This window comes from Pristis pectinata, chromosome 15 (assembly GCF_009764475.1).
Source record: "Pristis pectinata isolate sPriPec2 chromosome 15, sPriPec2.1.pri, whole genome shotgun sequence".
NCBI classification, from domain to species: Eukaryota; Metazoa; Chordata; class Chondrichthyes; order Rhinopristiformes; family Pristidae; genus Pristis; species Pristis pectinata.
This window is the reverse complement of record NC_067419.1, coordinates 19,102,967-19,129,122: the sequence shown is the minus strand read 5'-3', so window position 1 is coordinate 19,129,122 and position 26,156 is coordinate 19,102,967. Positions and strand designations below refer to the sequence as shown.

Sequence of the window (26,156 nt, the reverse complement as noted above, 5' to 3'; positions counted from 1 at the left end):
CATTGGGTGCTCCAGTGGGGTCCAGGAGTTGGGTCCCAGTGACGGGGGCTCCGTGGGGTTGGGCTTTCACTCGGCTCAGGCTTTCACATGAACGGGACTGTCCTAGGCCTCGCTGGTTGGTTCTATGTGGGTCCGGGAGTCAGATCGGTAGTTCATTCGCTCCTGGAGGTCAGAAGATTGCCAGAAGTAGATTTTTAAAAAAACATTATTAGTAATTCTTAAAGTCTTAGAATTTAGATTTTAAAAAGTAGAACAATTATGATAGAAGTAATGAACAGATCTGCAGAGAGCAGCTTGTAACGAGTGGCCACACTCTGGCACCATCTTTCATTGTGGGCATTTTCCTATGGGTCTGCATGGGCATAAAATTAATACCGAACCAAAACTCGAGCAACCAAAGCCAAGCTGAAATCAATCCAATCAGAGCCTGATGATTTCTATTGCTGCTCAGGAAATAGAATGAGGGAAGTGCTGCTCTTCTGGCTCGAGACTCCAACAGTTTGGCACCTTTCAGTGACTTCCTTCAGGATTGGGTTTCTATCATGGACTCCTCCCCCTTTTCTGCCTGGCTCAGAGCAACCTTGCAGCCTCAGTTCCTTTGTATTCCCTCCTAGCTCACCTGTGCACAGACTCCTCTAATCTGGTTACAATATACACAACAGGAGAGACATAATTTACAAGGATGTTGTCTGGTTTGGAGGGCTTGAGTTATCAGGAGAGCTTGGATAGGATAGGTCTGTTTTTCCTGCAGTGAAGGAGGCTGAGAGGCGACATGATAGAGGTATATAAAATTATGAGAGGCATAGATAGGGTAGATAGTTAGTGTCTTGTTGCCCATGATAGGGGTATCCAAAACTAGAGGGAATTAGTTTAAGGTGAGAAGGAGGAGATTTAAAGGGGATCTGAGGGGTTAAATTTTTCACACAGAGTAGTTGGTATCTGCATTGAGCTGCCAGAGGAGGTGGTGGAGGCAGGGACAGTAACAACATTTGAGAGGAATCTTGACAGATACTTGAATGATCAGGGCAAAGAGGGATATGAAATTAATGCAGGCAAGTGGGATTAGTATAGATAGGCATGATGTTTGGCATAGACATGGGGCTGAATTGTCTGTTTCTATCCTTTACAACACTGTGACTCTATGCCTCTATGATGTCATCCATCAATCTGAATATATTTGCAATCCACATTGATACTCCAATATGCCTAGTGCATGGCATGGCATCACCATTAGAACCCAAGACTAAGTGTGTAAAATTGATAGCCGCTTTTAGCATAAGCATTTTAGTACTGGGCCATTTCAATTTCCTGAAATTAATTGTGATTATCTTAGCGCAATTGGCTCAGAGGGGGAAAATTTTTGAGTTGTGACCAAGAGAGCTTTTTGACACAGTATGTAAACAGACCAAAGATTACTGGACCTTATCTTGGAGAATGTAGCTGGTCAAGTGGAGGGAGTGTCGCTGGGGGAGCATTTTGGATATAGTGATCGGAACCCTGTATAATTCAAAATAGTTATGGGAAAAGATAGGGATGGACCAGGAATAAATGTCTTAAATTGAGGAAGTCAATTTTCACTAAAATAAGACAGGACTTAGCAAACATAGACTGGTAGCATCTACTTGCAGGTAAGTCTACATCTGTACAGAGTGAAGCATTCAAAGAAGAAATAGTGAGAGTTTGGGGCCAATATGTTCCTGTAAGGGTGAAAGCCAAGGGTAACAAGTACAGGGAACCTGGATGTTGAAGGACATCGAGGGTTGGATAAAGAGAGAAAAAGTAAGCATGTGACAGCATTTAAAAAGTGTCTAAATGACCACTTTAATTGCCTAGGCAGAGAAGGTTGTGGGATAAGTGCTGGAAGATGGGATTAATCTAGATGTGTCCCCACTGGTTGGTATGGATGTGGTGGGTTGAATGGCCTATTTCCATTCTGTATGACTCTATAATATGAATATTAATCTTCAGTCCTCGAGTGTATTAACAAATACTGATTTAATTTTATTCTCTCTGTTTGGATTTCCAGAAACGTGTCTTATTTCTAACCAATGACTACTTCTACACACATATCAATGACACGCCTTTCAGGTGATATTCTATTTCAAACATTGTACTTCTCATTAATTTCTAAGTAAAGGTACCTTATAGAAATAGAGGATTTGGTGTAAGTGATCTGTGGAAAACAATATAATTGAGTGAACCAATCTAATGCAAAGAACAAATAAGGAAGTGAAATGGATTGTGTCTGTCATTTAACAAGTACCCTATCCAAAGGGCCCCAACATATTTTCAGTTGACACCATAGTAATAAAGCTCTATTTTCAATTTTTAGGGAATGAAAATAATGTAGTCCCATTGCCAATGTAGATAATGTCATATTAAGATACTACTTTGAAAAGATACAGGGCACTTTTTCCCTCTTTACAGGGTAGTTTCAACCCCACTCTAATTCTGATCTTTAATATAGGCATGGGGAATCTATTTCTTGCAGGTTGAATCACTGACAGTAATTTCACTGTAGCCGTGAAGGGAAATATTAACAGTTCAGCAATGGGATCATTTAATAATGTGCACATACCCATTTTACTCGGGTGGGAAAGCCACACAGCTTTTAAATCAAGTTCACAAAGGCCTCACTGAAACTAAAAGCTTCAACAAGTAGGGAGTTAGGTTGAAATGTGAAGAGATGAATGCTCTGCCATGCCTTCTCCATTCATTAATGATATTCAAGGCCAATACTGCTTCTACTATTATTCAACAGGTAGCCTTGCATGATTGGACAGAAAGGAAATATGACAATAAGTATGGTCCCACATCTCATCTGATGTTATCTGCAGCCGTTCAGAAGTTATCGATAGTTGTCCAAATAGAGAGCTTGGAGTTGTACATGGCCAAAAAGAAGTTTTTTTTAGTTCACCTTTCAAGACCTGGGCATAATTGGCATGGCCAGCATTTTTTGCTCATTTTTAATTGCTCTTGATATTGTGTCCTCTTCTTGAACCACTGCAGTTCTTCTGCTGAAGGGCTACTGTGATATATTTCTAGGTCAGGCTGGTGAACAACCTGGATGGGAACCTGTTCCCATCTGTCTGAAGTCCTTGTCCTTCTTAGTTGTTGATACCATGGGTTTGAGAGGTGCTGTTAGAGCCTGAACAAATAACTAGTACAGTTTTGTAGATGGTACACATTGCAGGCACTGTGCACTGGTGGTGGAGGGAAGGAATGTTTGGGATGGTGAATGGGGTACCAATCAGGCAAGCAACTTTGTCATGGATAATGTTGAGTTTACTGAGTATTGCTGGAGTTGCTGATGGAAACTCCATACTCCATATTCTGCCATACTTCTGATTTGTGCGTTGCAGATGGTGGAAAGGATTTGGGGTTTAAAGTGCATTACTCACTGCAAGATACCTATCCTCTGACATGCTCTTGCAACCACAGTATTTATGTGGTTGGTTCAGTTGAGTTTCTGATCAATAGTGAACTGCTTGGATAATGATGGTGGGGTCTCAGCAATGACAAGAACATAAGAACACGAGAAGAAAAAAGAGCAGGAATAGACCACCTGGCACCTCAAGCATGCTCCGTCATTCAACATGATCGTGATTGATGTACCCCAGGCCTCAACTCCTCCTCTGTGCCATATCAACATGGCCCTCAATTCCATGATTTTTCAAGAATATACCTTCCTCCACATTAAATACTTCTTATGAGTTAGCTTCCACAACTCTCTCGGGCAGAGAATTCCAGATATTCACTACCTTCTGAGAAAAATTTCTACATATTTCAATTTTCAATTACTGGCCCCTTATCTTGAAACAATGTCCCCTCATTCGAGATTCTCAAGTGAAAATATCTCAACAACTGAAAACATCTCAACATCTAATGTGTCATGCCCTCTCAGGATAGGATATGCTTCAATAAAATCACCCCTCATTTTTCTAAACTCTAAAGAATACAAAGCCAATCTTTTTAGCCTTTCCAGATAGGATGAGCATCTCATCCCAGGAATTAGGCCAGCTTTTGGACTACCTCCAATGCTACTCTATCCTTTCTTAGGTAAGGGGACCAAAACTGTCACAGTATTGCAAGTATGGCCTCACCAACACCCTGTACAGTTGTAATAGAACTTCTTTATTTCTAAACTCCAATCCCTTTCCAACAAAGGCCAATATGCCATTTGTACTCTTAACTACTTGGTGTACCTGTCTGCTAACATTGTGATTCATGCATAAGGACACCTAGATCCTTCTGTACTTCACTCATTTTTTCCATTTAGACAATAATCTGCCTTTTGATCCCTCTTACTGAAGTGCATGATCTCACACTTTCCCACATTAAACTCCATTTGCCAATGACAATGCCATTGGATATCAAAGGTAGATGCTGAGACTCGCTTAGAGTCATTGAGAAATACAGACTCTTTAGCTTACTAAATCTGTGCTGATTATCAACTACCCACTTACACTAATTCTACATTAATTGCATTTTAATTCTCCTCTCATTCCCATCAACTCTCCCCAGATTCTACGACTCACCTACACACTAAAGGCAATTTACAGTGGCCAGTTAACCTACCAACCCACATGTCTTTGGGATGTGGGAGTAAACTGGAACTGGAGGAAACTCACCTTGTCACAGGGAGAATGTGCAAACACCAAACAGATGGCACCAGAGGTCAGTATTGAACCCGGTTCTCTGGCACTGTGAGGCAGCACATCTACTACGTGTGCCCTGTATTGCACCACAACTTTGTTAAAGATGCTCATTGTCTGGCAGTTTGTGGTGTAAGTGTTACTTTCTACTTATAGTCTCTTGCCTGAGTGGGATCTAGATATTACTGCATACAGGCATGGGCTGTTTCGTTTGTTGCATTGCCGCAAATGGGATTGAACATTGTGAAATCATCAGCAAACATCCCCACACCTGAACTTATGATGGAAAGAAGCAGATTAAGGTCTTTGAGCCTAGGACCTTGCTCTGAGGAACCCCTGCAGCAAGGTCTTGGGGCTGGGATGATTGATCTTCAACAAATGCAAACACTGACCTCTTAGTGAGCAATGGCTACCCATTGAAATGTTTTCCCCTTGATGCCAATTTACTTCAGTTTTCCTAGGGCTTGATCAAATGCTGCCTTGATGTTAAGGGCAGTCATTCTCCCCTCATCCCTGAAGTTCAGCTCCTGGGTTAGCATTAATCTTTGATGAGGTCTGGAGCTAAGTAGTCCTGGCAAAGCCCAAACTGGGTATCAGTGAGCAGATTATTGCTGACTAAATGCCATTTAATAGCACTGTTGATGACACCTTCCATCACTTTGCTAATGATGGATTGTAGACTAATTGGGTAATGGTCAGCCAGGTTAAATTTATCCTGTTTTTGTGCATAGAACATAGCTAGCCAGTTTTCCACATTGTCCATAATGGAGCTTTTGATGAGGAGGGCATTAAAAATCTCCTTTTGATTATTAATAATGTTCTGTCACTGTTTGACAATTTTGGGCGAGACTGAGAAGGAATATCTGGATGATGGTGAAAATTTAAAAAATCTGTGGATGCTGAAAATCTGAAACAAAAAAAGAAAATGCTGGAAAAAAATTCAGAAAGTCAGCAGCATATGTAGAAAGAAAAATAGTTACCATCAGAAGGAAGGGTCACAGACCCAAAACATTGACTGTTTCTCTTTCCACAGATGCTAGCTGACTTGCTGAGCTTTTCCAGCGTTTTCAGTTTTTGCTCTAGACCACGGTGATGTCTTAAAGTAGGAAAATAAGTTTGTCCATATGATATTGTCCAGTAAGTGGGGCTGGAAACAGATGTTCGGCTGCTGGTGTGATCAACAGCTAATAGGCAGGCTGCTGACCTCTGAACTTCCTGAATATTGTATTACAACTGCCAACCTGTCCTAATAGGGAAGTTCCAAAAGAATGTAAGAATGATCTTATCTGCACCCCATTTCCATCTTACCCTCCACATTCTCCTATCCCTGAGCTTTTAGCCTGTTGCAAATGCCTTTGTATATTCCTCAAAGTTGGCAACCACAGTGGCACAGCAGTTAGTACTGATGCTGCACAGTTCCAGGGACCTGGGTTCAATCCTGACATTGGGTGCTGTCTGTGTGGATTTTGTAGATTCTCCCTGATACCATGTGGATTTCCCCCAAGTGCTTCAGTTTCTTCCCATGTTCCAAAGGCTTGCTGGCAGGTTAACTGGCTATGGTAAATTACATCCAGTATAGGTGGGTGACAGGTGAATGGGAAAGGTTGATGAGCATGTGAGAGACAGTAGGTTTCAGGGAAATAAATGGGGTAAGGGGACGAATGAAAATTCTCTGAGAGCTTGCTTGAACCAGATGGACCAAATGTCCCCCTTCTATGTTGTAAGGAAATATTAGAAATGAGAAATGAATTGAAGTCAGGGAGACATAAATGCCTCTACTGCCACTTGTGGTTTCAGGTCAAGATCTGCCTCACCTAAAGCAAATCTTGATATAAAACCAAAGGGGCCATCCCAGAAATCCTAAGGAACCATTAAGAGAACAGTATTTATGCTACTCTGAAACATATGAAGAATTTAATATAGTTTAGTTGACATGATATCTGACAGACATGAAACCCACCATCATTTAATTCATTCTACTGAAAAATCAGCTTCTACAGAAACATTAGGGTTATAGAGTGTACATACTTGCTTGTAAGTACATATGTTAAGAGATCAGGCCTTGTGATGAATCTCTCCACCTTAATTTCCCTGCAACTCCCAACAACTTTACATTCTCCAGGAAAAGCAGAAAGGAATACAGATTCAGACTCAGATTAGTTCATTGTCATATACATCAGGGTTCAATGAAATTCTTTGCTCACATGAAGTTCACAGAGTAAACAGTAAAAACCAAAGCACTGCAAATACTGGGAACCTGAAACAAAAACTGTTCCCACTGAGCGTCTAACCCATAGCTGGGTGATTACTTCTACTCAACTTCAGAAGGTATTCATAGACCAGCAGCAGCTAGAGAAAACAGAAATGTTTGCAAAAGGACCCTTAAGAAAAGAGAGTCTAGTTTCTCCATAGATGCCACCTGATCAACTGACAGTTTTTCCAGTATCCTGTTAATTCTGTAGAGGGGAATATCAATGGAGCCAACAATGTATTCTAAAATATTCTCTGCACTTCCTAAATAAAACAGACAGCTCCTAATAAAGGTGTTGCCAGTATAGATAATATATGTACATCCTCTTCACATTACTACCATCCAGGAGGAGGTACAGGAGCCTGAAGACCCACACTCAATGTTTCTTCCCCTCTGCCAAGAGATTTCTGAACAGTCCATGAACCCATAAACACTACCTCATTATTCCTCTTTTGCACTATTTGTTTATTTTTGTAACTTACAGTAATTTTTATGTCTTTATGTCTTGCACTGTACTGCTGCCACAAAACAACAAATTTCATGACATATGTCAGTGATAATAAACCTGATTCTGATTCTGATGCATATTGTCATAATTTACTGCTTTCATTTCCTTCAGTCTCTGTATTGTTCTTACAAGAGGTCATGGTGAATCTCTGTTCATTGGAAATATATCTGTGGAAGAAGGTAGGAATCTACTGCTTGACTGTTTTATCAGTAGATTTTAAAATCTTATTAGAAATGTCATAACTATTAAAAATGCGCATTCTTTACTTCCTTACAATAGTTACTTAGGCACAAAATATGAAAAACATGAGATAATTGGCTCTCCATTGATGTAACTTTTTCCCAAATCTGAATTCAGTGAAAGGATGAAGTTGGGACATCTGGAGGTGAGGAGCACTGATGGGAAACTTCTAATCATTTAATTGTTCTCCATTTATTTTCTCTCAACTTCTTCAAATAACCTAACTATCTCTACATTGTCCTGAAACATTGCTAGTTTTTGCACATAATTCATTCAAACCTGCCTCCTCCTTCCTAATTAACCTTCTCTGGTTCTCCATAGGTTTGTTTCTTAATCAAAAACGTTTGTAATATTTTATTGTGAAAAGGTATCAGATAAATTGTATTATGTTATCTATTATTCAGGCATATAAGTGCTAAAAATTGTCAGTGCATAAATAACCTAAGTCTGCTGGAGAATGATAGATGGTAAATTGGTTTATTATTGTCACATGTACCAAGGTACAGTGAAAAACTTGGTTATGCGTGCCATCCATACAGATCATTTCAGCACATCAATACATCAAGGTAGTACAAGGGAAAAGCAATAAAAAGCAAGGGAAAATAGAATGCCGAATATGGTGTTACAGTTACAGAGAAAGTGAAGTGCAGGCAGAGAATATGGTGTAAGGCCATAATGAGGTAGAATGTGAGGTCAAGAGTCCATCTTATTGTACTAAGGGACTGTTCTATAGTTTTATAACAGCAGGATAGATAGGTGGGCAGGGAAATGATCAGTTTACTTCCTTAAATGTACCCATAACCATTTGTATAGTTTCTTATATCTACATAATTATATTACAATACTTGAATAAGAACCTAAGAAGTAGAAACAAGAATAAGACATTTAGTCCCTTGTGCCTTTTTCATTAATATCATAACTGATATTTTACCTCAGTACCATTCTCCTGCACTATTGTCCAATTTCTTGATTCTCTTAACATCAAAACAAAACAATCTTTGTCTTGAATATACTCAGTGACAGAGCCTTCTTTGCTTTATTGAGCAGTGAATTCCAAAGATCCAGCCCAGTCCAATAGATCTCTCATCTCTGGTGAATCTTTGCTGCACTCCCCGTAATGCAACCTCAAAATGTCCTTCTTCAGGTCAACAACATTCCAGATGCCATTTCACCAGTCCTCTATATAATTGGAAATAGATGTCTTCACTCAAATCCTCTTGCAATAAAGGCCAACATACCATTTGCTTTCTTAATTGCCTTTAAGTGATTCATGTAGAAGGTTCACCCAAGACCCTCTGAACACCAACATCTTAAAATTGCTTGCCATTTGAAAAATACTTTATCCTTCTATTTTTTCTACCAAAGTGGATGATCTGTTTTATCACCTTATATTCCACCTGCCACCATCTTTTCTCATTTACTTAACCTGTCTATGAAACCTCTGTGCATTCTCCTCACAGGCCATACTGCCATGTAGCTTTAAGTTATCTGAAAATATAAATATTTTATACCTCTTTCAAAACCCTATGACATGGGTCATCAGGACCTGAGGATTTATTGTCATTCAATCCCATTAATTTCTCTAATACAGTAAAATCTTGATAATCTGGCACCGTCACATTTTCAGTTCTGCTTTTTAAGTTGGACCATAGCTGCTTACATTTCTTCAGCAAAACCCTTTTTTTGTCTTCTCTGAGTCATTGGTTGCAGCTTTCATCTGATGGACTTGGGAGTAGTTCTTGGTCCTTTTTTAAAAACCAATGTGAATCAATTTTAAATCACTGATTTAGTTTTATTTTAAATTTCAGGATTACATGACATAGACCAAACAGACGTGACACTTGCCAATGAATGGTAAGGTGGTATTACTGAATACTGTCATTCCAAATTTGTATAAGTAGACTTTAGATTGGCTTGCTGTTATTCAGTAGTTTATTTGTAATTGGTACCCATGCTCTCACTAGAAAAAAAGACTTATTTAGTACTTTTCATAACCTTGTGACATTTCAAATTGCTCTGATGTAGGAATTAGAGCAGGCAATTTGTACACATAGAGCAATATGATAATGAGGAGATATCAGTAAATCATGTTTGTTACTGTTTCCTGGTCAAATCACACTATTGAAGTTCAACTGGACACTAACCGGTCGGATCCAAACTAGTTGGTCTGATGTTTCATTCACATAAGTTGCACACCTACTTACATCAGTCATCATCCAGCACAACTTTTCAGCATTGTTGATGTAAATTGGAGCCACAAAAATAGGTCTGCAACCTGTGACATTTTCCATTCTGATGCTATTTAAAGGGAAATTTAGCTAACAATTTTCCTTGAAACATCAATTTTCTCTATTCCTGGAAAACAGCGATCCACTCATGAGTGACAGAGTCCAAATCCGGCCACTGTCTGTAAGGTGTTTGTACGTTCTCACCATGTCTGTGTGGGTTTCCTCTGGGTGCTCTGGTTTCCTCCCACTTTCCAAAGACGTACAGGTTAGGATGTTGTGGGCATGCTATGTTGATGCCGGAAGTGTGGCAACACTTGCGGGCTGCCCCCAGACCATCTACGCAAAAGATGTATTTCACTGTGTGTTTCGATGTACATGTGACCAATAAAGATATCTGTATGACAATGACCCAACCATCTCAATATGGATCTACACCAGCATTCTCATTAATCATCTCAATTGAACTCCTCTCTTCAGAACAGTTGCACAAGTGAGTGGGTCCAAGATACCTCTGAGAGAATCAGTATGCATTCTACAGAATGTGTTTTCTACATATAAATCAAACATTGTTTGGAAGTATGGGGGAGATAAATGTTAGATGTACATACCTGTACAGGTTTCTGGCAGCGTCTGTTCGAGCATGTAACTGGGACTCACTGGTCTCTCTGCCCATTAGAAGGAAAACCTTCTGTGAGTGTGAGTGGGGAATATGAATGACAATGCATGTGAGTGGAGGTCTGAATAGGTGCATGTGCATGTTTGAGGTAGCAACAGTATGAAGGAGCAGCTGTTGTGAGTGCTTAACATACCTTGATATGTCTTGCGTGATCAGAATTTTCTGTTCTGTATTTATTTAATGTTTGTCAGATATAGAAACATAGAAACATAGGAAATAGGAACAGAAACAGGTAATTCAGTCCTTTAGGTCTGCTTTTCCATTCAATGTGATCATATTGATCATCCACTTAAGTACTCCGAACCCACCTTCTTCCCAAATTCCTTGATGCATTTAGCATTATGAAATATATCTTCCAATTTTTAAACTGTATAACAACTTGGCCTCCTCTGGCTTCAATGGTAGAGAATTCCACAGGATGAAGAAATTTCTCCTGATCTCAGTTCTAAGACTTCCCAGTGGTCAAGGACATCAAGCTGTAAGCTTCAAGAGGAAAAAAGGATGTCAAGGATGTTTAAGTGGAAAGAAGGATGTCAACAGAACTATAGCTGATACATTGGGCTCTTTACATAATTGATTAATTAAGGATTAATATCTAGCAGACAATAATGCACAGAGGTGTAGGACAATATGTAATGTTACTTGAACAACAGATTGAATGGTCTTGCAGCTCCATCAGGAAGTCATTGGACTCTCTAATGTTCATAATGCAGGTCTTGCATAAAATGGAATTATAGCAGAAAAATTAGAATGCTTAATCTCTAACATACAGCAAATCTCAGTACGAAGGAATCATATTTATATTGGTGTAGTAAAGTTACTGGATGAGCAGCCAGAGTTGTGGACCATTGATCCAGAAACAAGAGCTTGAATTCCACCATGGCAGCTGAAGAATTTAATTCGAGTAACCAAATAAATCTGGAATTAAAAAAACCACCACTCTCAGAAGATATAATCATGAAACTATTGGATTGTCATAAAACCTATGAGGTTCACTAATGTCCTTCAGGGAGAGAATTCTGCCATCCTTACCCAACCTGGCCTTTGTGTGACTCTGCACTCACAATGTAGATGACTATTAATTGCCTCCTTAATTCTGGAGTAATTAGGGGTGAATAGTAAATACCAGCATTGCCAGTGCCATCCACATCACTTGAAGGATTAAATGAAAAGATACTTTGGCAAACTGTGAACATCCACTGGAGGAGTTTATCCTTCCATTAGTATTGGCCATCACAAATTCATGCTTGATAATTGTCACCTTCAGTAGTGACATTTATTTATAAAGACTGTGCTTTCCTTTGCTCAATGAATGACATATGTGAAACATAAATGCAAGAAAGAAGAGAACGTTTAATATATTTTGTTTCATCTGGCATTACTCTCTTAGTACTGCACTGGATTGTTGGGCTAGATCCTCTTCTCAAATCCTAGAATGGATCTTGAACCAATGATCTTCTGATTGGGGGAGGGAGCAGAATACCACTAAATTAAGACTAATTTTGACCAATTCTGTAAGAAATTGTCCAGTAATTTAATCTAAACAAATTGTTTCAGTATAATTATGAGGTGATAAATCCATTTGTTGGTAAGATGCCATTTCTGAATTTATTTGATGTTCAAATAAACTTGGAACCTGATGGACTTAAAAACTTATACGTGTGAATGAAAGGACCTTCGTTTCTTTCCCTTCTCTCAGGATTTATTGTGTAACTGACATTGATACAGCCCATCGCAAGCTATCACAGAAAGAGGCTGTAATTCGGTATCTTTCGGGAGAGGAACCAGATCTGGAATGTGAGCACCATATCATCTGTAGTTTGAACCTATTTATTTCATGTGTAAGACTCATTACTATTCTTATTAGCAAGTAATATTCAATGTCATCTGCTGAAAAATCTAAAGACAAACAATGTTCAGTGAAGCTTTGCCTTCATATTATGTACCTGGCTGATATTAAATTGAACAAGAATTTACATTTCTAAAATTCTTAGGGGAAATTTTCCATTCCTTTGTGCTGAATTACTGAGTCCTGGCTACCATGCAGAGGAACTAATCAGGCTACAGAGCTGGAAATTACCCTGGATCTGACAGGAATACAGAAATTAATATCTTAAACTATCAACAATTCAGATGCCTTTCATTGTATGGACAGTAGGTTTCAGTATAACTTCTACATGCTGAAATTGCTGTGTACAGATGGTAGAGCTGCTGCCTCACAAACCCAGTGACCAGGATTCAATTCTGACCCTTATTGTAGTCTGTGTGGAGTTTGCACATTCTCCCTGTATCGGTGTCGGTGACCTCTAGGTGCTCCAATTTTCTCCCACATCCGAAAACGTGGGTTTGCAGGTTAATTGGCCATTGTAAATCTCCTGTGATGTGTAGATTAGTGGTATAATTTGGTGGGAATGGGTGTAGAATAAAATGGGTTAGGGTAGGATTGGTGTAAATATGGGTGTGTGATGGTCAGTTCCGTGCTATATCTCTTTATGATTCTATGACTATGTCTATCCACATCATATACACTGCTATCCTGATTAGCACTATTCCACTGATTCTTTGTAGCACGCTTGATCCTCCAATCAGACTCAAATGTAAATACCACCGTCTACTGTAAAAAAGACCTGCTTGGGCTGAATGCTGCTGTACTGGGAATCTGGAGGGAATCACTACCCTCCACCTGCACTCTTCAAGCAATGAATCACCACCTGTTTCAGTGTGGTGACATTGGCTGTGAGGGCTATTGTTGGGAGTACTAGGGCCAGTGCTGTGGCTGCTCAACACGTAGACGTGGTGCTCAGGGCTGCATCCTGGCTGACAGAATGAGTGTTGGCCATTGCTGGGGACTGGCAGCACCTGCACCACATGTTGACAGACCACCCAGATCCTATAGTCTCTCTTGTCACTTACTCTTGGATGTGATAGAAGCTGCTGTCTTTATTTTTTGTTGTTTGGCTACATGGCACTCTCCAGACCAGAGATCTTTGTGTGGTAACAAGCTGAACTAAGAATGGGAAACAGCAGCTTCCAACAGGAGCTAATGAGAGAGGCTGTAGGATCTAGGAGCTCTGTCAACACATAGAGCAGCCATCATTAGATCCCAGCAATGAACCACATCTCAGCACCGAGTGTCTGTGTCTCTTTCCCTAGCTTGATGAATATTAACCCTCACAGGCTGGCTCTCCATACTGAGCCGTAGACAATTTGTTACTAGATTCATGTCAAGTTCCCATTTCAGCAGGGGGAAGTACAGAGGCTTGGACTAGGTTCCTGACACCCAGTTACCCAGTACACAAGAGCAAGTGTGGAGAAGACAGGGGGTCATTGTGCCGTAAATAATACATTCCTCTGCGTATAATGCTAGAATGACTCGTTTAGCGCTGATTCCATTAATGCTCTTATTCCTGCAAACTGAATGCTAAACAAGGTACTAGCGTACATGAATATGCATTTATGCATCCATAATACAATCTTTGAATACACCTTTGTTTGTCTATGTACACTTATATTCCTTGTATTTATCTACCTAAAGCTGTCTCCTATCCTATCTTTTCTATGTCACTTTGAAATGTCTACTTTTACATGAAGGTGATGAGGAGCTGGTCCAAGAAGTTATTTTTGATGCTGTTGTAACTGCTCCAATTGAAGCATACTGGACAGCCATAGCCATGAATGTTTCTGAGTAAGTATAGTCATTACAAAAAAAATGTATTAAATATAAAATATATTTGTAAAAATCTCATTTATCAGAATTTCTAACAACCCATCAGGATTATACAAAAACATAAAGAAATTTAAAAAGGATATCATTGGAATTTTTAAAGAGGTTTTCTGGTTAATAAATTTATTGATTTCATCATATATTCCCAGATCAATTCATTTTGATTTGTGTGCCTGCTGTAGTACGAATGTATTAAATTATTGATGATTGCTGTTTATATTAATTATTAATTTCTTGATGTGTCCATCTATAATTTGTTAATTTTCCTGCTGTTCCATTATTGTGCCAAGTACTTACTGTCTTCTTTCTAAGGTTATTCATTAATTGTTATCTACTGCTCCACTAATTTATTGATTTGTCATTTGCCACACTTTGATATGTTACTGCTACAATGAATCATTGTCACTGGTGCCATTTATGCTATTATTTTATTAACTTGTTACTCCATTCACTGATCTATCAATTTACTGATTAGTTGGTATACTAAATATATCTTTTCTACATATTATAATGTATTTGATTTTCTGGGAAACAAACACAACTGGAAGAATTGAAATATAATAATGTGCACTGGACACTATGGCCCTTATTTTCTTCTCAGCAACAGGCCTAGCTAACAATGGTAAACTCCTTAAAGTTAACTTTACTTAAATAATTTTGGCAAATTACAGAAAAAAATCCTCATGTGCGTTTGGGTCTGGGTAGTGGATAGGTAGAGGGGGAAGAGTGAGGGAAGAAGGAGGAGGAAATGGGTGGTGAGGTGTACCTCCTGCTTCAGGATTCAAGTACTTGCAGATGATTAAGAGCTAAGAAACTCTCCTACTGAGACACTGATGCTCTCTTCTAAATACCCTATTCCAGTAATAAGGGCATTCTTAGTGCGAGTCCCTCACTCTGTTATAATGCTTGATGTGGGTTTTGAATTTAATACAAATGAATATCTGGTAAATGCTTTCATGGAAAGCATATAGTATTACTGAGGTCCCACTGATGGATAAAATAACATTTGATGTTATTTTATTAAAATATCCCCAATTATTTATTCTATTGAAAAAAAAAGGTTATGGCAGGATAATCAGAAAATTTGCAAGTAAATTGCTATGTCACACCTCAATTTTCTAATTTTCCCATTGACACTGTTAAACTAATGGAAAATCAGAGAAAATACTTCCTTATTTACCTTCACATCTGCTTTAATAAAACTTATTTATTCTTCACATAATGAGCAAAATTACCAAGTATATCATTCTGATGCTATCCTCATGATGATACATAAATGATAATAGCTATTACTTTAATATACAAACTACCTTTACCATTATTGCATTTAACATATATGAGAATCTCTAAGAGACTGAAACCTACCGAATACCAAAAGGCCTGGATAGAGTGGACGTGGAGAGGATGTTTCCATTAGTAGGAGAGTCTAGGATCTGAGCACAGTCTCAGAGTTAAAGGACATACCTTTAGAACTGAGATGAGGAGGAATTTCTTCAGGGTGGTGAATCTGTGGAATTTGTTGCTACGGAGGGTTGTGGAGGCCAAGTCATTGGATGTATTTAAGACAGAGATTGATAGGTTCTTGATTGGTAAGGGGGTTAAGGTGATGGAGAGAAGGTAGGAGAATAGGATTGAAAAGAAAATCAGTCATGATTGAATGGTGGAGCAGACTCAATGGGCTCAATGTCCTAACTCTGCTCCAATATCTTCTGGTCTTGTAGGTTCCTCTGGTTAATTGTTCTGGTATTATGTGCACTTGAGAATATTTCTTGATAACTTCTGAGATTTCTTTCTGTAACTTGTACACAGAAATAATGAGGATGGCATTGAAATGGCTTTTCTGGGCACTCGTGCAGGCCTGATGCGAAGTAGTCTTTTTGTTGGAAAGGAGAAGCGCTCAAACAAGTAGGTACAAATCATTAAAATGTGTATTCTCACCTTCTCCTCCTCGTGAAAATAAGAAAAATTGTGGAGACTTCCTGACACAATTGCATGATTTACAGAAGATGAGAAAAAAAATCATTTTTGGATGACAGTGAAGCTGTTCTATTAAGCATTAAAACAGTTAGTTGAATATTCATAGCAACTGTTGATATTGCTGGCAATTTGACATGCCATCGTAAGTGTTATTGAGTTATTTTCAACTGAGAAAGCTTGTCCATATTTACTATTTGTAGCAAAATAATAAATGTATATAAAGAATTCATTTACATTTTCATAGCCATATGTAAAGATATGAAATTCTCTACATTAACAGCAAAATATGGAGCTAACAATTAGTTAAACATATTTCATTTGACAGGTTACTAAACAGGGTAGCCATATATGCATACAGTTGGAAGGGGAAGTCAGTCAGATATTCCTTTCTTTCCAAAAAGCCTAACATCTGCTATTTTGTTATGAAGGATGCAATACCAACTGTCATGAATTTTCTAAACCTCATAATTGCCTGCCTTATCCTTCTTCCTACAATGGTATGATTAGACACAGCACTTAGATTTTGGCTGGCAATTTACTTGCAGATTTTCTCACTCTGCTGTCATAACTTTGCAGATAAGAATTTTAATTGTGCAAGAAGTTTAAAGGAAACATCAATTTGCTTATTTAATTTTCTACCTTTTTTCACCAAATGACCATTAATTTGTTAAAACAAGGGATTTCTTCTCTACGTAGACTAATGACTTCTCGATATATTCCTTTTACTATGTTGAGGGAATCAACAATGAGGTCTACATCAAGTTTTGTACAATTGTAATAAAGATGCTGAAGGTTCACTTCCACTGCCCCTTTATAGCAGGAAAGCAGCCATAAACTGCCACAGTTACTTATGGGGTTTTGAGTAACCTTGTTTAATGAGGGGGTCTTTCAATGGAGATCTCAGGTGAACTGCTAAAAATCCTCTGGAAAGGGGATAGATTAGAGAACATTTGATAAAACCTGCCTTCCTCAACTAAAAGCAGTGTTTAGCAAATGTCTTTACTTTGATACAAACATGCTTGTCTCTCATGTCAACATCACACCATCCTCTTTCTCTTCAACTATTTACAAAGTAAGAAACTCCATTCTCTTTGCCAGTCCTTTGGTAAATTAAATCTTCCAAAAATCTGAAATAAAAGATCCAAGATAGAACTTCAACTTTTACCACGTTACCATTTGAGATTCTTTTCCAAATGCAAACAACTGAACTTCTTTTGCAGAATGTAATACTCTGGAAACAATATTTCACTCAACATGTAAGTTTATTTTATTTATTTCACTGTGGAGAGCTAATTTGACATGGAAATAAGCAGTATTGGCCTCTTTTTCTCTGATTAGAGTTCTAACCTTTGTTGAACCTTTTCATCCTGGTTTCCATCTACAAATTGTTAAGGAAAGGTCAAGATCTTAGTACATCTCTACCCATGCACACAATCCTTGTCATGCATTATGGTATGACATACATTATGGATGTGACCCTCAGAAATGAATGTGTTTCTATGATCAATCTGGTTATCATCTTGGTACAGGACTAACAATCTAAACTTATTGGTTCTTATCTCAAGACTGCCTTTGTTATTTCATTTCACAATGTGGCATCTAAGTATGAATCACGTATCCTGTAATCTACAGTATATCTAGCATCTCAGTAGAAGCTAAACAGTGCAGTCAACCAAATTGTGCCCTCACATATTAAACTCTAAAGCAGACACAAGAGAGTGCAGATGCTAGAATCTGGAATAACAAACAATCTGTTGGAAGAACTCAGCACGTCGAGCAGCATCTGTGGGAGGAAAAGAATTGTTGAATTTTAGCCCTGCATCAGGACTAAGAGTGGAGAAGCAAGATGGCCAGTATAAAAAGGAGAAGGGGAGCGTGAGGCAATACTCCGAGGTGATTGGTGGACTAAAGGGGTGTAAAATGACAGGCAGGTTGGCGCCAGGTAGGGGAGGGGAGAGGAGGGTAGGGGAGGGGTTAGAGTTGGGAGAAAGTAGCAGGTGAATGACAGATGGAAGCAGACAAAGAGAGAGAGAAAAAATATGAGAGGCAGATGAAGTGAGGGGAGTGTGAAGGTTGGAGAAAGCTGCTGGAAGGAGATAAGCAGGAACATAAAGGGCTACCAGTAAAGGAGTAAGTCTGATAAATAAAGTAGGTGATAATGGGATCAATCAGGGGAGAGGGGAATGGCAAATGGAACTAGAACCAGATAGGGGAGAGAGGTGGGGGAAGCCTGTCGGTGAACTGTGTGTGTGGTGGGTAGATGGAACAAGGGGAGGAGGGGGACAAAGATGGGTCATAGGGGCTGGGAAGGAGGGGGTGGTTGAGGGAAAGGGGACAAAAATGGGAGGACCAGAGGAGGATCGGACAGAGGGGGGAAAGTACTTGCTGGAGGGGAAGGTTACCTATAATTGGAAAACTCAATGTTCATGCCATGGGGTTGTAGAGTACCCAGGTTGACTATGAGGTGTAGTTCTTCTAGTTTGCATTGGGCCTCACCCTGCAGTGGAGAAGGCCGAGGATGGACAGGTCAGTGTGGGAAGTGGAATTGAAAGGCTCTGCAAAATGGTCCCCCAGGATGCTCTTGGTCTCGCTGATGTAGAGGAGGCCACATCAGGAACACCGAGTGTAGTAGATGAGGTTGGAGGAGGTGCACATGAATTTTTGCCTCACTGGAAGGGCTGTTTAGGTCCCTGGATGGTGGTGAGGGAGAAGGTGTAAGAATAACTGTTACACCTCCTGTGATTGCAGGGGAAAGTTTCAGGGGTCAGGGAGGGGTGAGTGGGGAGGGATGAGCAGACCAGGGAATCACAGAGGGATGGCCCCTGCGGAAGGCAGAAAGGGGTAGGGAGGAGAAGATGTGGCTGGTGAAGGAATCTCTTTGTAGCTGGCAGAATTCATTTCGGGTTAACAATTAATTATTCCGGAACTCAATGGCCTTTGCAGATCTTTATTATTGCAATGGCTCCACCTGCAGGGAAACTGATATAAGTCTAGAAAAAATAAAATCCACCACAAACATCAATTAATTTGTTCCCCAGAATCCAGTAAGAATGATAGTTAAGCTTCAACAGAGTTGTGTAAAAATGCATCAACATTTACTTGTCAATTGTAGTATGCAAAGAAGTCTGTTTCAGAAAACATGGAAGTTTTGTCCCACCATCCTTCCCTCCCATTGGTGCAAGAATGTACACATAGCCACATGACTTACAGACAGTTTAGTTACTGGGGCAAACTCTATGAAGTATTACTGTTCTGCTAATCTGGTTCAATCATATCTTCTGTTCCTGGATATTATCCTCCTAAAGGTAAGTGCTGCTTACCACAAATTATTAGATTTTTTGCTTCTTTACTTTAAGTTTCATACCCAGCATTTTTCCAAAGTTGATTTCTCTATTTTTGGGGAAATACTGTATTTCTTTCTACTTTCCCTGATAGAGAACTTTTCTAAAATGAAAATTAGACAGATTTACCCAATTACTTTATCAGAGAGCTCAGACTAAGGTTATTTCTTGAAGGCAATTAGGATAAAGGTTAAATGCTGTGCATGCCATAGATGCCTGAATCCCACAAAAACAAAACTACTATCAATATTGTAACCTTACCATTATTTAAAGGTCAGTGTCTCATCATGTCTTTCAGATGCAAATGAGATTTTAATTGCCATTTGTAGCACCTATGTATAGCGCTGGGCCTGCAGCAGACAGCAACATGATTCAAAGAGAGCTTACCAGGCAAATCTAAATTCACACTTTTGTTATCAGTCCTTTCCTATGGATCACTATGAGCACAAGAGCACCTCCAGGTCCCCAAAGAGACACTGCATCCTCTCTGCTCTGGCCTTCCATCCTCTGATGTTCTCTCTACTTGGTTCTCTGTGTGGAAGTACTGAAACAAGTTGAAGGGATCTAGTTTATATATCCACATATCGTTTTAAAATCAGGGCTGCTTTCTGAATTGTCTTTGATCAATTGTTTCATTTTACAGAAAGTTCTTACGACTCAGGACAAACATAGTATTTTCACCATGGATCATTTCCCTCTCTGGTACCGACGAGCTGCTGAGCACCCAGCTGGACATTTTGTTACTACATAGCCTTTGAGGCAGACATGGGTTAGTATTTACTGAAACATATTTTCCTAAATGCTGCACTTAGTCCCCAAAGAAACATTGCATCTTCCCTTGCACCCATCTTCCCTTTTCCTCCTCTGACTGGGTTTGCTTTAGGACTTTCATCTAGTCTACATCTAGTATTATCTCATTGCTCATTTGTAAGTCCACCTGCCAATACGCGTGCATGATGCTTGATTTGTGTATGCCACCTGTTTGCATATGTACTTATCTGTATGTGTAGCTCTGTTGCTGGATCAGCCTACTTTGAAAATTCTGTTGCAGATGTATTAACTAATCTTGGGAGATTTCAGCTATGTCTCAACAACTTTACAGATAGGGCAAGCAAGGGGAAAAATTAGATAAATGTAAGATGATGCACTGTCATAGAAAATACTGTAGTCTACATTCTGTGAAAAGCTCAAAGAAGCATAGAGAAGTTCAAAATATATTCGTAAGAATGGTACCAGATCTGAAAGGGTTATACCAATTCTGAATGGTTGAACAGGTTGCGAGAGGTTCTTTGGAAAGAGAAGTGAGAGGTGTCTACTAGATGTCTTTTAAAACTTATGAATCATTTGGGCAGGGAACATGTTTCTACTTATGACAGAATCTAAAACTTGGAGATGTAAATTTTAGTTATTAATAAATCCAATGGAGAACTGAGGAAATATTTGATTATATTTCGAGAAATATAAAAACGTGGAGTTAGATATCACTGGTTGATGTAAAAGGGTTAAGTGCTTTCAAAAGAAAAGTGTATTAGCAAATGTGGGAAAGAGAATAGAAAGAAACACCAATACAGATTTGTTGAGTGAATGCCCTCTTCTGGTTGTATATTTAATGTTTTATTTAATTTTTTCATTTTGTAATATGATTTTTTTCAGGAAAGAAAAATGGAAAGAAAATGGTGACGGCCAGTACCAGAGTGACGGTTACTGTGAGCAGAAGGACAGCCATTGCAGCAGGTAGGAAGCCTGGATTTGGGTTAGAATTATATTTGATTCTGTATGAAACGAAACCTTCTCACCTTTTCTCAGCAGTTTGTTTCTCTATAACTAATTCTACACAGAATCATTAAGTTACTCAAGCACTTTTCTCACAATAATGTATATCCTGTTACGATATGCTATAGATAAATCATCATAATTAATAGAATGACTATGAAAACAGCACTGCTTGGAACTTATTTCAAATATTTACATTTATTTTGTACATTTGTTCTTTTGAATAGAAGTATATTAAATAAACACAATAATATAATACTGAATGTTTCTGACAGAAGTTGGCCTTCTCTGCATGTAATGTCACTTGAAGCATGTAGCATTTTATTTCAGCATTTATAATCCAATCTAGAGTATAACTGAATCTAGACATCCAATCACATGTTTTATGAGGAAAGGTTGAGTGAGCTAGGGCTTTTCTCTTTGGAGCCAACACAGGATGAGAGGCGACTTGATAGAGGTGTATAAGATTATGAGGGCATGGATAGAGTGGACAGCCAGCACCTTATCTCCAGGGCAGCAATAGCCCATACCAGAGGACATCCGTTTAAGGTCAGAGGAGCAATGTTTTGGGGAGATGTCAGAGATAGGTTCTTTACACAGCGAGTGGTGGGTGCTTGGAACGCATTGCAGGGGTGGTTGTAGAGGCTGATACAACAGGGACCTAACTATAAGAGGCTCTTAGATAGGCACATGGAAGTAAGAAAGATGGAGGGAAGTGGGCTGTGCAGGAGGGAAATGGGCTGTGCAGGAGGGAAGGGTTAAATTGATCATGGAGGAGGTGTTCATATAATTTGGCACAACATTGTGGCCGAAGGGCCCGTACTGTTGCCATACTGTTCTATGTTCTAGATTCAACTGGAAAAGCAAGGAGATTGAAAGTAATGAATTAATCAGTTACATATGGTTATCGTGTACTTTACAAGTGGACCTACTGATTTGCTCATCCTGTATAATAATTGCTTAAGTGGAAAGTTAACTTTTTTTAGTAGGTTTGTTAAGTAGCTGATTTGAGTAAATGCTGATAGTCTGATTTTGATCATCTATTCAGCAACAAAGCCTGGTATTTCCTGAATGAGTTTATTTGATTTAGGCACACAATTTTGCTGTCATTTGCAGTGGCAAAATGCACATCCAGTTTTTGGTAAAAGGGAAAATAAAGTTAGTTATTGCTGTTGTACAGCCATATTCCTTCCTTTCTGCTTTCCAACCCATAAAACTAGTATCCAGGAGAAAATAGCAAAATAAATGCCCAAAATGAACATTATTGACATCTTAGAGGCTATCACAGAGGAGATGGAATTTTACAAATCCAGAAGTCAAATTTAAAGTGAGTATTACCAAGATGAGAGTTGTTGAAATGCCCATAAGGGCTCAGAATAGCATCAAAAGAGATATAGTAATAGCCTGTTTAATTCCTAAAGAAAAGAGCAAAACAATGTGCATAGCAGCTGGTGTTGTTGAAACTGGAAGCTGTGAAGGAACAATGCAAGCAAGAATGAACACCACAGATTTATCATAGAGGAAAAAGAGAAATAAAATCAGCACAAGACTGTGAAACAGTGCCAAAACAACATAGAAGGAGACAATATCAACAAACATTTGAACTGGCTTGGAAGGACTTTAGAGCAGCAGGTCCAGAACATATAATTGGTCTAAACCGTGACTTTTTTTTAAGGAACATTTCCCCAGGTAGCAGGGGTTTTAATTTGGAGAGAATAGTGGGAATATTCACAATCAGTCTCATGGTGGTGTTTCATGACATAAGTGTGGAATAAAAAGATTTCCTAGCCTGAAACATCAATCATAAGCATGGTGAAGTTGCCATCAATACTGCTACCATGCAGAACTTCACTTGCCACATAGCTGCTCATTGATGTTTGGGTTTCACGCAGGTTCATTCAATGCCAGACTTCATTATAGTTATGGTCCATATTTGGAAAAAGAGCTAAATTCCAGAGATAAGGTGAGGGTGATTGCCCTGATATCATGCCAGTATTTGACCATGTGTGGCATTGAGGAGCTTTGGTAAAACAAAAGTCAACAGGTATCAAGGGGAAAAACACTCCAATGGTTGAAGTCATACCTCACATGAAGGAATTTGGTTATGATTATGGAGATACCAATACCCCAGTAGCAGGACATCACTACAGGATTTCCTCAGGCAAGTATCTTTATCCCAGCAGAAGAGGTATGTTTGCTGATGATTCCCCAATTTTCATTTCCATTTGCAACTCCTAAGCAAATAAAACAGTCCCTGCCTGCACACAGCAAGACCTTGACACGTTCAGGCACAGACTGATAGGCAAGTAAATTTCACAACACTGATGTACCAGTTAATGACTGTTTCCAGTAAGAGAAAGTCTAACCACCCTACTCTTGACATTCATTTGCATTACTACAATCAACATTTTGGGATGATCATTTTCCATAAACTCAACTGGACTAATCACATAATTACAACCACAAGCAATGCAGAACAGAGCTGAGTATCCTGCAGTGAGTGACTTACCTCCTGACATCCAAAGCCTCTCAGCCATCTACAAGGCAGAAGTTGGAAGTATGATGGAATATTCTCAATTTTCCTGGATGAGTGCAGTTCCAACAACACTTAAGAAAAACAATACCATCCAGAACAGAGCAACCCAATTCATCAGACCCCCACTCACCACCTATCTCACTCCAACAAGATGAATAAGTATTTCAGGCACTTGGGGGTATCACCGTCTAAATGTCCTTTCTAATCCCATGCTATCTATTATTGTCTTTATTTCAATGAAGAATGCAGTCAATGTATAAGGAAAGTAGTACTTAATAAGTGTGCCTGTATTTTCTTCTGTAGCTCAGTTCTTAACCTAGACCTGTAGTGGTTGGTCCTCTTGGCTGTAAAGAGAGATTCCTCATTATAAACAAAATGTAAAACAATGTCAGGCTGTTTTTCACTCTTACACATATTCATTAATGTGCTCAGTAGGTATGACTGGCCAAATATTAACAGCTTATTAACCAGCAAAAAAAAGAAAATGATACATTAATGTAAAATTAAAGAAAATGATATTATTGGTGACACCGTCATATACAACTATATGCTGTTAACACTTCAAGAAACCACTGGCATAACACCACTTTGATTAATTTCAATGACTGACATGCCTTATGGATATGAAAAAGAAATGGTGCCTGCAACCAAACTAGGAGCAAGATCTCTACATTTTGCAATAGGCTTTGAACATTCACAATTCAACACTTATTTGTTGCCCTACTAAAAGAACATTCAAACATTCATCTGCTGGTATCCTCAATATGTTTTTGTGGTCTTGAACCAGAAGTAGTTTCAATAATTTTGCTCTGTGCAGGTGTTTGAATGCATTACACAAATATCCTGACAGACAGATGACATATTTCTCCTTTTGGTTTGCTCAGAGTTTGGATGTATCTGGCAGATTGCCTCAGTGTTGATTTTGAATAATATCTGCATTTAGTTCTTTTGAGCTGAAATTTGCAATCAAATACTTGAGGTTCTACATGGAACCATCAGCACTTAGCTGATGAATGGCATTAAGTTTGAGACTTACACACATATACTGTTGAACACAGAAGTCTCAGAATCATTGACAGATTCAGGACAATAATGTCAATCCAGTCTCAAGTACATCATTCATAAAACCAGGTGCATATGAGAAACCATTACAAGGCTGATATATATCCTGTACTTTCTAGTTGCAAATGGAACAGTTTTACTTTCAGTTTTATGCCATCTGAAGGCTCTGCCTTATGCTGGGATTTAGCTCATGGATGCCTTTCAACCTCCAGCATCTCAATGAACTGAGCATTCTTCACCTCCAAACCTAAGAAGTAAATATTTTATCATTATGCTTATCAGTCCACTGATTGCTTTGAATCGGTGGACTAAATCATATTCAGGCGTTCATCAACAGATATGTACAAATATGCCATGGTTGTCGCCGATTTTCATCAAGACCTGTGTGGACGAGTGTGTACCCACAAAATCATATCAGGTCCTCCCAATCACCTAGATGAACCAGGAGATTTGTAGTCTGTTGAGGGCTAGATCTGTGGTGTCAGCACTGGCAATCCGCAGACCTACAAGAAGTCCAAATACGACCTTCAGATGGTTATCGCGAGAGCAAAGAGGCAATTCTAGATGAAGCTGGAGACACAAACAGATACTCAACAGCTGTGGCAGGGCTTGCACGCCATCACCACCAGCAAGGCATGAACAAATAGCATAAACAGCAATGACGCATCACTTCGTGATGAGCTTAATGCCTTTTATGCACGCTTTGAGAGGGAGAATAATGACACACTTGCACGAGTCCCCACGACACCTGATGATCCTGTGATCTCAGTTTCGAAGGTTGATGTCAGAACATCCTTCAGGAGGGTGAATCCTCACAAGGTGTCAGGCACTGACGACGTGCCTGGTTGAGTGCTAAAACCTGCGCTGACCAACTGGCTGGAGTGTTCAGGGACAACCTGTTGCTTCTGTGGTCTGTGGGTCCCACCTGCTGCAAGATGGCATCAATTGTACTGGTGCCCAAGAAGAGCAGGGTGACCTGCCTCAATGACTACCATCTGTTGTAATGAAGTGCTTCGAGTGGTTGGTTATGACTGAAATCAACTCCTGCCTCAGCAAGGATCTGGACTGCTTCATTTGGCTTATCGCCACAATGGGTCGACAGGAGATGCTATCTTGCTGGCTCTCCGTTCTGCTCTGGACCACCTGAACAACCAGAACATGTAATGTCAGGCTGTTGTTTATTGA

The 26,156-nt window shown here is 39.2% G+C and overlaps 1 protein-coding gene across 1 annotated transcript in view; it reads left to right on the top strand.

The window, feature by feature from the left end:
• LOC127578541 (voltage-dependent calcium channel subunit alpha-2/delta-4-like) overlaps nt 1-26,156 on the top strand; it is a 343,330-nt gene that overhangs the window by 147,843 nt on the left and 169,331 nt on the right. Inside the window, 9 exon segments of the mRNA XM_052030691.1 lie at nt 2,027-2,088; nt 7,526-7,593; nt 9,463-9,508; nt 12,258-12,355; nt 14,150-14,243; nt 16,092-16,187; nt 17,250-17,254; nt 20,248-20,373; nt 21,254-21,334. Of these exon segments, the coding sequence (XP_051886651.1) occupies nt 2,027-2,088; nt 7,526-7,593; nt 9,463-9,508; nt 12,258-12,355; nt 14,150-14,243; nt 16,092-16,187; nt 17,250-17,254; nt 20,248-20,373; nt 21,254-21,334 (676 nt within the window).